The following is a 12,301-nucleotide window of genomic DNA, read 5'->3' as shown; positions in this document are numbered from 1 at the left end:
GTCCTGATCCAGGAAGCTTTTATATACTCAAGTCTTAACCTGTGATTTAAAAACATTTTCTCTCTGGAGACAACTGATTATAGTACAAAACTCCTGGAGGGCAATGATCTGTCCCATTTGATCTCAATCCTCCCTCTATAATTTCTCAATAGGATAATTAGGAAGAAAGTTGGTGTTTTTGGTTGGTAGCTCAGGGAGTTGGTATTTCATCTTGATCCAGCATGGGGTAAGCAATTCATTTCTGCCTGAAAGAGCAGAGAAGATTCCTGGAACTGGAAAGGATATTCTGATCCTGCAGCTTAACCTCCTGGGCTCACACTGACAGTCTCCACTGTCAGAAGAAACTCAGGTTGGGAAGTTCCCAGCAGAGGCCTTTGAGTCAAGCAGGCCTGGTATGAATCTGGCTTTCCTCCTACTGGTTGGGAAATTTTGGGCAAGTGACTTAAACTCTCTGGGGTTTAAACTCCACTTTCCTTCAGTGGAAACTTTGTGGTTCAGTAGGTAACTTTGAAACCATCTCCTGAAATGTCTGTGGGGTCCTCAGCAAATACCTTGAACATGAAATGTGATCAGTAAGTGGTAACTGTTGTTACTGTTATTTTTGTTCAAGGAAAGCCTTACTGAGCATCCCTCAGGGAGTTTTGTAGAGTAGGGGCTGAGTTGGATGACTTTACATACCCTCTGATTTTCAAAGAGTGCAGAAAATGAAGCCCAAATCTACCTCTGTTTTGTAGTTCATTTCACCTGAGCCTCAGTGTTCTTATCTATAAAGATGGGGTTCAAAACATTTATCCCATATGAATTTTGTGAGGATTCAATGTAATATTGAAGCACTAAATGTGAAAATATCTGCATTGGTTTTATTACTAACAACAAATCATGGGTTTTAGAAATTGTTATTCTTCACTCTGGAAGGCCTAAGATTAGGCCCTAGGCTCCTATGAGGAAAAGGAGCTCCCCAGGGCAATAGCATTTGGGTGGGGAGTAGGGTGGCTAGACACAGGCATGAATGTCCTCACAGTTACCAGGCGCCCGATGGTCTCAGGTGGTGGGAAGCACCTGCAGGTGCTGCCCTCAGGAGGCCACAGGGTGGTTGGTGGTGGGGACACAGAGGCACCAGGTAGCAGGTGGGTGTGTCATTCACAGAGTTAACTCCTCTGCGCTAACTGTCAGTGTCTCTCCCAGGGCTGCCGTCCATCATCTCCTGCTCAGTGTCTCGGGATCACATGAAGATGCCACCGTGGTTTCTTATCTTCTCTGCTGTGGGTCTCCAGGCCTGGGGTGAGCTTTCTTTCATTGGTGCTTGTGGCAAGCACCAGATGACTGTTGTCAGGTTTAGTAACAGCCCGGGGTTTGCAGCTTTGTAATATGGGGCACTGTTGTGGAGCCCAAATGTCCCTTCCAATCCTTATCTGCCATTTTTTATGATCCTCAACAGGTTATTAAATTTGTTTGAGTTTTACTTGCTTCCGGGATGTAAGGATTTATATCACGCTTGTTTCTGCTCATTTCTTAGAGTTGTTTTGAGGATTGAGTTAGAAGACAGGCATGAGCCATTTAGCACAATGTTCAAGTAATAAGTGCAAGATGTGATTTAATTATAATCACTATCATTATTATGCCAGTCATAATGAATTTACTCCCAGTTAAAGTCATAACTTGGGTTTACATTTGTAAATAAAAGCAATTTCTTGAGAGTAGCAATGCCCTTTTTCTACATTAAGAAGATTTCTTATAGTTTCATACCTAGGATTAGACACAAAACAAATGGTTAATAAAAAACTGCTGTTGAATTAAAATGGAAGTGGGTTTGGTGATTCTTAGATACAGGATGTGTTTTTCATGTTGTCATGCATGCATAGACACTGTGCTGAAGGGATGATGGGGTAATACATCCCTCTCTCTGCCTTCTGCTACTTAGATAGCTAATTTAAAGGGATTACTTGGAGCTAGTGTTAGAGAAACCCAAAGACCAGGGAAAGTATAGTGTGGCCCCTAATTTTATGAAAGGGGAAACTGAGGCCCGGATGGGGAAGCAGTTTGCCCAGGTGAAGCAGCAAGTCACCTTTGGTCATCATCTGGCTGTCCTGGTTCTTGCCTTCCACCTGTCCTGTCCAGACATTTTTCCACTCTGAGGGTCCTGTGGTTTATTTCTAAGTTGTGCTCTCCAGCCCTCTCCACACCACTTCCCATGAGACAGGTTTCTGGCCTTGGGAGTCTCTCCTGTTGCCCAACACATCTATGCCTCAATCCTGGGCATGAAATTTCTGTTGATTTCACAGAAGGACAGAAACTCAGAACCATGGTGGAGGCTCTAAGTGACTTTGAAACAGCCTATATGTGGCAGTGATTTGAGCAAGTTCATCTGACACTTTTAGGGAGGCTGCAACGTGTGGTTATGAACAGGGCTCAGGAGCAGAGGTCTGGTTGGAGTCCAAGTGCACTGCATAACAGCTATACTGTGACAGACAAGGAACTCAGCCACTCCAAGGCCCAGTGTCCCAGCTGTCCATGCTTTGCCTATCTTGTAAAGTTGTTTTAATCCTTGATTCTGACTGCATCCTTGAACATGCTCTGAAGATCACAGCTCTGGCACATGGCAGGTGGTGCTGGTGACAGTGCTACTGTTGCCAGTGGTCACTACTCCCAGGATCTTGCTACTAACCAGTACTGGTGGGGGTGAGGGCATGCTGGTGATGCCTAAAGATCGATACAGCGTCTTTAAAATATCTAGATTTTGAGGGCTGTCACAATGATCTGTATATTTCTGTTTCAAGAACATTGCCTGGTACCAAGAGGTGCTTATGACATATGTAAGTGTTAGCTTGAAAAAATGACATCTTGGTACATGGCACTCTGATGGATACCCACAGATTTGTTAATCTATCTGCAGGTGAGTCAGGTTTAAGCCAAAGGTGAGGCTGCAGTACTCCTAGAACAGAGGGAGGATGGGGGTGTGGGAGGATGAAAGCCTCTTTGGGGCAGACATGGGAGGTAGAGGCAGGTCAAGGTCAGAGATGCCTGTGGCTCTCCACTGTGTGCTTCCTAGGGGACATGAGGGGGTCTGGGGAGGCTGGGAGGCTGAGAGACTATGGATTGTGGAGTGAGATATCTGGCCAATGCCTTTGAGCATGCCGGCCAACAGTCCTGAAGACCAGTGCTTTTGCTCCTTTATGGGAGTCTCCACAGTTCTCCTGGAATGAAACCCAAGTCAGGGGTCTCTCTGAGAGGCTATGGAACTGGTTGGCTCTCTGAGAGGACCGAAAATGTGAGGTTGTTCCAAGATATGAGTAAAAGGAAGAGAGTTCAGGTTCTGTGTGGGCCAAGTGGCCTTCATTCACTGGGATGCGAGCAGGCTGAGTTGGAAAAAGATGTCAGCATGTGGGTTAAGGTGGGGTGGGAATAGAAGAGTTCAGGGGTAGGGATTGGTGCACTCATTCCTTCCAGGGCAGGACTTCTGTCCTGGGTTGGTTGATTCTATTTGCGCGGGTCCCTACCTTTGGCACTGTCAATCTCCTGTTCATTCACAAGAGTGCTATAGTGAGGAGGTTTGGGGGGCTGGCGGGATTTCTAAAGGGCACAGAAATGTTTGCAGGATTGTGTATGTCTTCGCTGAGAGTGAGTGGGTAGGGTGGAACCACAAGAGGGTCCTCTGCCAGGTATTCCCATGTATTGTCCTAAAATGGGTTCCTTTGCCTAATGACAGAAAAAGAAGAAGAAAAAACCCTGGCAAAGGAAGAGAAAACCTAGGGACAAAAGCCTGTCCTCTATTCCCTGCCCCCAGTGTGAGAGCCCTGAGGGCACCAAAGTGGGGACAGAGAAAGGGAGCCTCAGGGGCCTGCAGTTCTGTGGGGGATCTCATGGCCCTGCCCCTAGTAGGTTTTCTTCTGGAGGAGAGAGACATAGACATGCACCTCATGTTCTTGGGACTTCCTGTGGGCTTGGAGCAGCTAGTTGAGGAGTGGGATAGCTCCCTTCAGAGAGTCTGGTCCTGGCCTGGTTCTGAGGGGAGGTGTGGCAAATGCTGAGAAGGGGCTTGCCCTAAGGCATCCACTGAGGGGCCTCAGGGGAAGGCCACTCAGAGCCTCGGGTGGGGCCTGGGTGTCAGCAGTGGTGGCAGGGGATGTTTCTGGAGGGGAGTTTGAGGCAAGCCAGAGAGGAGCTGGGGACAGATTTGTCCCTGGGGAAATGCAAGGAGAGGTCATCTGGGACCAAGGTGGCTGACTCCTCAGGCTGAGCCCAACATTTACCTGGTGGCTGTTGGGTCAGAGGGGCTGTGCAGGGCCAAGGCAGGAGAAGACTAGGTCTTGTGGACAGCCCATGGGGGGCATGGGTAGCCTGCCACGTGACATCCCCCATATCCCCTGCAGGTGCCCCTGCCGTTGTCTCCTGCAAGGCACAGGGGCCTAGACTGTTCACCTGCAGCACCTGGCTAACCCTGCCTGTGACCTACATCATCACAGAGCAGGTTGTGGGGATGGAGTACCAGGAGCAGAGTTCTTGCAGCCAGATGCTGCGGGGCCTGCAGTCCCATTCTGTCTACTCCAGAGGCTGGTACGATGTGGCCTACAAATAAGTGGTGGGCAGCTCCCCACGCCCACATCCCCTGCCCACGTCCACCCTTCCGCGTCCACAGGATGCCTTTTTCCTGTAGGCCACATTGCACCTCTCGAGGTGCTTCCCACTTCTCTCTGTTTCTCAGACTCTCTAGGCTTCATTGATGTTGCTTTTATAATGAATAAAAAATGTTAAAAGAGAAATCAAACAAAATGCAAATTATCTGGGGGTCATTAGGAGGAAGAATTCTGAGCCGTTTATCTGATCCAGTGGGAACTTCCATGAGGATGGAAAGTTGTGTCATCCCTGCAGTCACCCCCTTAGAACTTACCAGACATTATAGTTTATACAACCCCTCGCGGATATTACTCAGTTAAGCCTTTCCAGATACTCTAAGGAATGGATAAGAGAAATATTACCATTCTATTTCACAGGTAAGAAAGCCATGGTGCAGGTAAGTTAAAGGATTTGCTCCAAGTCACACAAGCTAGGGAGTGTGGAGCTGAGCTACGTCAGGAATGCCGGTTAGCCCATCCCCAGCTCCTGTTCCCTACGTAGGCAGGATTTACCCGCTGTGGCAGTTTTTCACTTGTTACTCTGAAAGGTCACCCTGACAAGAAGGCTGGGAAGAGCAGGCACTGGGAATGGCGGAGAGGAGGGCCCGATGCTAACACAGGTGGGAGACATGAAAGATCATTACCATGTGCAGTGAGCACCTATTCAGAGGGCAGTTGGTGGAGGCCCCGGAGCTTTTTTCATTTGGCCTCAAGGATAATATATAGTTACCTTCAAAGTACTCCCTTTGGGAAGCTATGCAGTGATATCAGTGCTTAGTTGACCCTTTAAATCAATTTTGGAATTCTTTTTCTGGGTTACCATTAGAGCTGTCATTATATGAAGTCTGACAATTAATATTGTGACTTATCCTAGGAAAAGTGCTACATACCTCATTGCTGAATATCACTAGTGTCACCTTTGAAGTATTCTCTTTGGTAATCTGATGACCATTGTGATATTTAGCAATGAGGTATATAGCACTTTTTAAAGAATGAGTTTGTGAACTTAATTGTCAGACCTCTATACATGTAGAAGGTGAGTGAAAGCGAGAGTGGGGCTTTTCTCTGCAAGATCCTAAAGGTAAACGTAAATCATTTCTGAAATCATCCATTTTGGAAAGGATAATCTATGTCTTCTTATTTATTTTTAAATACACATGAGTCAGAGCAGCTGGCAGCCTGGTGTGGTGGCCCCATGGCCCTAAGGTGGCTGGGTCCCCCTTGCTCACCCTCTGTGGGTGCTATTATCAGCCAAGATTCTTCTGTTGTCCCTGCCACTGGTGCCTCTATCACCCACTGCTGTCCCCACTGTGTTGTCTGCTTTAGTTACGGTATTTCTCAGTTATTTTAGCCCCTGCATCTTTAAGTCAGGTTTCTGTGGTGACAACTTAACAGTGTCCAGTTTTCACAGTGCAGGTGTCTGTGGTCATGGTGGGTTGTTCACTGGATGAACCAAAGGCTGCTGCAGGAGTGGCTTGGGGAACCTGCTGGAAACACTGACAGTGAAGCTGGGAGACCATGTGCATGGGCAGTCCCAATCTGACCTTAGGCCCATGTCAGATGGCCGCCTGACCAGCTCAGGGTCTTGGTTTGGCCTCAGGGAACTCTTCTTTCTGTGTTTAGTTTACTGTAGAAACTCATGATCTACTAAAAGCTGAAAATGGAAAGAGCTGTGAAAACATCAGTTCTGAAGACTGTGATTGGAAAGTGGAGGGTGAGAAATTATAAAGAGGCAGAAATAAAAGATGACAAATCTTTTAAAGGATGTTCATATGCTTGGCCCTGTAGTTTAAAACATGATGAATTAATTCTCAAGCCCCTAAAAAACACTTAACTAATGTGACTCCTTTGAGATTCACACATTCTAATGGTACTTTCAATCAGATGAGTATTTATTTATTTATTTTTTGTTGTTGGGGATTCATTGAGGGTACAAAGAACCAGGTATTAAGAACCTGTAATGAACCAGGTTACAGTGGTTGCATTTGTTAGGTAAAGTCCCTCTTATAATTGTGTCCCACCCCAAAAGGTGTGTCACACATCATCACTCACCCCCCACTCCCCTCTCTTCTTCCCTCTCTCTGCTCTTCCCTTTCCCCCACCTCCCTTTCCTCTTTCTGTTCTCCCCTTCCCTCACCCCCCCACTGTGCACTAGGTCATCAACTGTTCACCATTCTTGTGATGCTTTACTAAGAATAGTGTGTTCCACTTCCATCCGGGTTAATACAAAGGATGTAAAGTCTCCATCTTTTTAAATGGCTGAATAGTATTTGGTGGGGTACATATGCCACAGCTTGTCAGTCCATTCCTGGGTTGGTGGGCATTTAGGCTGTTTCCACATTTTGGCAATTGTAAACTGAGCTGCGATAAACAGTCTAGTGCAAGTGTCTTTAAGGCAAAAGGATTTTTTTCCTTCTGGGTAGATGCCCAGTAATGGGATTGCAGGATCAAATGGGAGGTCTAGATTGAGTTCTTTGAGGGTTCTCCATACTTCCTTCCAAAAAGGTTGTATTAGTTTGCAGTCCCATCAGCAGTGTAAAAGTGTTCCCTTCTCTCCACATCTACACCAGCATCTGCAGATCCAGTTTCAGTCTTTTACATGTGGATATCCATTTCTCCCAGCACCATTTATTGAATAGGGATTCTACAAAAGAGGTGAAGGACCTCTATAAAGAGAATTATGACACCCTAAGAAAATAAACAGCAGAGGATATTAACAAATGGAAGAACATACCATGCTCATGGCTGGGAAGAATCAACATTGTTAAAATGTCTATACTTCCCCAAAACAATCTACAGATTCAATGCTGTTCCTATTAAAATACCAACATCATACTTTCAAGACTTGGAAAAAGTAATTCTTTGTTTTGTGTAGAACCAGAAAAAAACCTGTGTAGCTAAGGCAGTTCTTAGTAATAAAAACAAAGCTGGGGGCATCAGGATATCAGATTTTAGGCTGTACTACTAAGCCACAGTGGTAAAGACAGCATGGTACTGGCACAAAAATAGAGACATAGACATTTGGAATCAAATAGAAAACCAGGAAATGAAACTAACATCTTATAGCCACCTAATCTTTGATAAACCAAATAAGAACATACATTCAGATGAGTATTTTTAAAGTGAGCTTTTGGAAAACACAAGTGAGCTAAGTCACAGTGAAAATTCGAATGTGCTGCCATGTCTCTTAGTGGTCGGAAGCCAGTTATTTTGCCCCTCCACTGCTGTATCACTGAAGCATGGTACCTACTCACAAGTCTCTAGAACCCTTTTTCCTTCTGAGGATCATTGAGAGGTTTTTCCATTAAGGGTGTTTGGCATTAAACCTGTATTTCCTTGCTTGACAGCTTCCTGGTTGGGGACAATGGCAGGGTGTACGAAGGTGTTGGCTGGGACATCCAAGGCCTGCACACCCAGGACTACAACAGTGTCTCACTGGGCATTGCCTTCTTTGGCAATAAGATGGGTAATGGCTGTTCCCCACTGACCCTTTGCCAAAGCGCTGTCTACACTGCCTTCTGAAACTCCCTGTCTCAGCACTCTTGTCTTGTCAGCCTGCTTCACGCTTGTCTTCTCTTGTTATTGTCCATTTCCTGAATTGTTGTCTCTCCAGCTTCTGTCCTCTTCTGCTTTGTCTGATCTGCACTCCTGTGATACTGTGAAGCCATCACTTCTGGAGCTTGAAGTTGTCTGACACTGGTGCTGTGACTGCCAGAGGCAGGAAAGTGTTGCTTATCTCTTCTTCCAGTGTGTTTCACTGGGAGAAACTGACCAGAAGCCTGCAGGCACAGAAGTCACACAGACATAGTTTGCAGGCTTCTAGCCCCTAGAGGAGCAGAGGCAAGCACAGAGCAGGGTGGAGTGGAGAAATAGTAGATAAATAACTGTACCTTCTGGTCTCCTTACCTGACAGGTGGGACCAGTAATAGCTTTTATCTCAGAGGTTTTTGGTGAGAATTGTGAGTTAGTAGTGGATATAAAGAGCTCATTGCATGCCTGACTTTTCAGATGGGACTTCTTTGTATGTGTCTTTTTTTGCCTTCCAGCCCTTCCACCTATACATGGAGTGGATAAATAAAACTAAGTCTAATGATGGGAAGAGTGGCCAACCTTGGCTGCCAATAGCTTTGTTCAAGTAGTCTCTTATATCTTAGACTCCTGTCCTGGCTACTGGACCAGTTTCCTCCCTCCCATTCATCCCTTCAAGTGTGGATGGTCTAATTATCCTCCCTCAGTGTCTAGTCCAGCTTGAAGTTTCTTACTGACAGTCCTGTGCTCCGTGTCATGCTCTTTAAGGCAGCAGTCCCAGCCCGACTGCCTTGTCAGCTGCAGAGGGCCTTATCTCCTGTGCCATCCAGAAGGGTCACCTGTCACTGAGGTATATTTGGCCACTTCTTCTGAAAGAAGAGAGCTTCCTGGACCCTCAATATCCAGTGATGCCCAGGAAAGGTAAGGACATGATCCATCTCACCCTTCTCCCCCACCCAACCACACTTTGGAACTCTCTTTGCTGTTGGGTTCTCAGTGGACTCTTGGGTCAAGAATATCTCATACCTAACATAACTTTGAGATCTGGAAAATTCTGAGAGGACACTATCCTGGCCTCCTCTACATCCCACTGGAATGATATAGCCACGCCATTCTTAAAACAAATATGCACATGTATTTTCACTCAGTCAATAAATACTTGCTGAATAGCAGACACTCTTCTAAGTACTGGGCACTTTTCTGATCTGCGAACAAAACAGATGAAAGTCTTCAGCATCAGACAGCTCTCATGTCACTGAGCAAAGACAGAGGAACATGAGCAAACAAGATAGACTTGATGTTAGATGGCAGGAAGGCTATGGAGGAAACCAGAGCAGGGGAGTGGAGTGGAGTACAATTACCTGCGTATCTGAGGACACATAGAGTACATGCCTTTCTAAATGCAAAACCAGCCAGCCTGCAGCATGGCCCCAGGGCTGAGGAAACTTGAATTCACAGATTATGTTGACATCAGGGTGAATAACTACAAAGCTGAGGAATAAAAATGATGCACTATTTTGAAATAAATAATCTGTGACTTAAAACTGGTAAAATTAATAAGCAAGCCTTTTCTTGAACTTAATGATATTTTTAAATTAGTTTTTTAAAATTATAAATCTCTAAATAAAGTTGATTTCTTATTTTGTACAGGTACTATCTGCAATAATGATAATTCCTTAATATTTGCAGAGTTCTTTATAGATTTTGAATCATTTCCAAGTACCTCTGACCATCTCAGAGGCCAACATCTGTTGTGTTGGCCTCATTACCTAAGTGCGCACACCTGTAGGTACTGTGATGTAGGTGTAAGCATGCCCACATACTTTGTCTGAGGAGGAAAATGATCAGCAGTCCTTTCCTTTCTGTGTACACACTGGCTTCTGCAGTTATTAGAGCTGTAGATCTGTGCCCCTGCCCCTTGGGTCTAGCCACTTGACCCAGACAATCTCCTTCCAGGGTTTCCCAGAATACTACAGCCAAGCTTGTACTGGGTTGTGCCCTGGGTGCTGAAGGCTGGGTTGTGAGTCATGCACAAGGGGGCCAAGGCAAATTCCCATTTTCTTGGTTTTCGACCTCACCACAGTTTGCCCCAACATTGTCCCACGATCTGCTTGGGAAGCCAGAGAGACACATTGTCCTGAAATGAACCTTCCAGCCAAATATGTCATTATCATTCACACATCTCAGACCAGCTGCAACATATCCATGGACTGCTGGACTCTCATCCAGAACATCCAGTCCTTTCACATGGACACATGGGGATTTTGTGACATTGGATATCAGTAAGTGGGACCCTCCTTTTCTTTTTCTTTTCTTTTTTTAAATTTCAGGTTAATAAAAGGGTACATAGGATTAGGTTACATTGTTTGAATTTGTTTGGTGGCATCTGAGTTGTAGCTGAGTCCTTCGCCCAGGAGGTGTGCCATATATCCCACGTTGTGTCCCTTAGGTGGGAGCTTATTGAGTCACCTCCCCCCTTCTTGAATTTAATGTGTTTTTCTATTGTGTGGACCTGTAGTTATTCATCTATTAGTTTCAAATTAGTATTGGGTACATGGGGTGCTTACTTTTCCTTTTTTCTGGTGGGGGGACAGAGTCTCACTCTGTCACCTAGTCTAGAGTGCTGTGGTGTCATAACTCACAGTAACCTCAAACTCCTAGACTCAAGTAATCTTCTTACCTCAGCCTCCCAAGTAGCTGGGACTACAGGCGCTCACCCCCACCCCCCAACAACACCCAGCTAATGCTTTCCCATTCTTGAGATACTAAGGTGAATGTTCTTCAACTCCACAGAGGTAAATACAAAAGCTGTAAAGTCTCTATCTTTTTCATGGCTGAATAGTATTCCATGGTATACATATACCATAGTTTAGTAATCTATCCATGGGTTGATGGGCAGTTGAGTTGTTTCCACATCTTTGTGATTATGAACTGAGCAGCTATATACATTAGAGTGCAAATGTCCTTATGATAAAATGATTGGTTTTCTTCTGGGTAGATTACTAGTAATGGGAGTGAGGGATCAAATGGAAGATCTACTTTTAGCTCTTTGAAGATTCTCCATACTTTTTTCTAAAGAGGCTGTATTAATTTGCAATTCCACCCACAGTATGTAAGTGTTCCTCTCTCTCTACACCCTTGCCAGTGTCTACAGCATTAGGGACCTTGTGATGTGGGCTATTCTCACCTGAGTTATGTGATAGCTCAAGGTGGTTTTGATTTGCATTTCTCTGATGACTAAGAATGATGAGCGTCTTTTTGTCATCCCCCCCCCCCCCATTTGTTTGTCTTCTTGGGAAAAGGTCTCTGTTCATGTCTTTTACCCAGTGATTAATTGGGTTGTTTGCTCCTTTTTTGTTGATTTTGTTGATTTGTTTGAGTTCTTTGTGGATTCTGGTTATTAGCTCTTTGTCAGATTCATAACATGTGAATGTCTTCTCCCATTCTGAAGATTGTCTGTTTGCTTTGTTTACTGTGTCCTTAGCTGTGCAAAAGCTTTTTACCTTGATCAAGTCCCATTTATTTCTGTTTGTGTTGCAATTGCCAATAGGGTCTTCTTCATAAACTCTTTCTCCAGGGCATTATAGTTAGGAGTTTTCCTGACACTGTCTTCTAGAGTTTTTATAGTTTCCTGTCTTAGATTTAAATCTTTCATCCAGGAAAGAGTCCTTTTTGTAAGTGATGAGAGGTGTGAGTCCAGTTTCAGTCTTCTACATGTGGCTACCAGTTTTCCCAGCACCATTTATTACATAGGAATTGTTTTCCCTCATGCATGCTCTTGTTTAGTTTTATTGAAGATCAGATGAAATAAGGCTGGTTTCATTTGTATGTTCTATGTTCTGTTCCATAGATCTATGCTTCTATTTTTATGCCAATACCATTCTGTTTTGATCACCATAGACTTGCAGTATAACCTGAAGTCTGGTAATATGATGCCCTCAGATTTGTTTTTATTTCTTAGAATTGCATTGATTATTTGGTTTTTTTCCTGATTCCATATGAAGTGAAGAACTATTTTTTCAAGTTTTTCAAAGAATGATGGTGTTTTGGGGATTCTGGGAAGATGGCCGACTGGTAGCAACCCTGGTCAGAGGCTCCTGAACAAAGGAAGAAAAACTGGTTGGAATCAGAATCTATGAAGTCAAAGACGGGGAGCTGAG

General features: G+C 44.7%; 1 protein-coding gene across 1 annotated transcript in view; it reads left to right on the top strand.

The window, feature by feature from the left end:
- The first annotated feature begins 1,035 nt into the window (after nucleotides 1-1,035).
- Nucleotides 1,036-12,301, top strand: part of PGLYRP3 (peptidoglycan recognition protein 3) — a 27,302-nt gene continuing 16,036 nt past the window's right edge. The window contains exons 1-5 of the mRNA XM_012812999.1: nucleotides 1,036-1,120; nucleotides 4,371-4,572; nucleotides 7,961-8,079; nucleotides 8,910-9,062; nucleotides 10,225-10,423. Of these exons, the coding sequence (XP_012668453.1) occupies nucleotides 1,036-1,120; nucleotides 4,371-4,572; nucleotides 7,961-8,079; nucleotides 8,910-9,062; nucleotides 10,225-10,423 (758 nt within the window). The remainder of the gene's footprint in view (nucleotides 1,121-4,370; nucleotides 4,573-7,960; nucleotides 8,080-8,909; nucleotides 9,063-10,224; nucleotides 10,424-12,301) is intronic.

The sequence above is a fragment of the Otolemur garnettii genome, unplaced genomic scaffold, assembly GCF_000181295.1.
Source record: "Otolemur garnettii isolate 467f Iridium unplaced genomic scaffold, OtoGar3 scaffold00244, whole genome shotgun sequence".
NCBI classification, from domain to species: domain Eukaryota; kingdom Metazoa; phylum Chordata; class Mammalia; order Primates; family Galagidae; genus Otolemur; species Otolemur garnettii.
The sequence above is the reverse complement of the archived record's forward strand: the minus strand, read 5'-3'. Positions and strand labels throughout refer to the sequence as shown.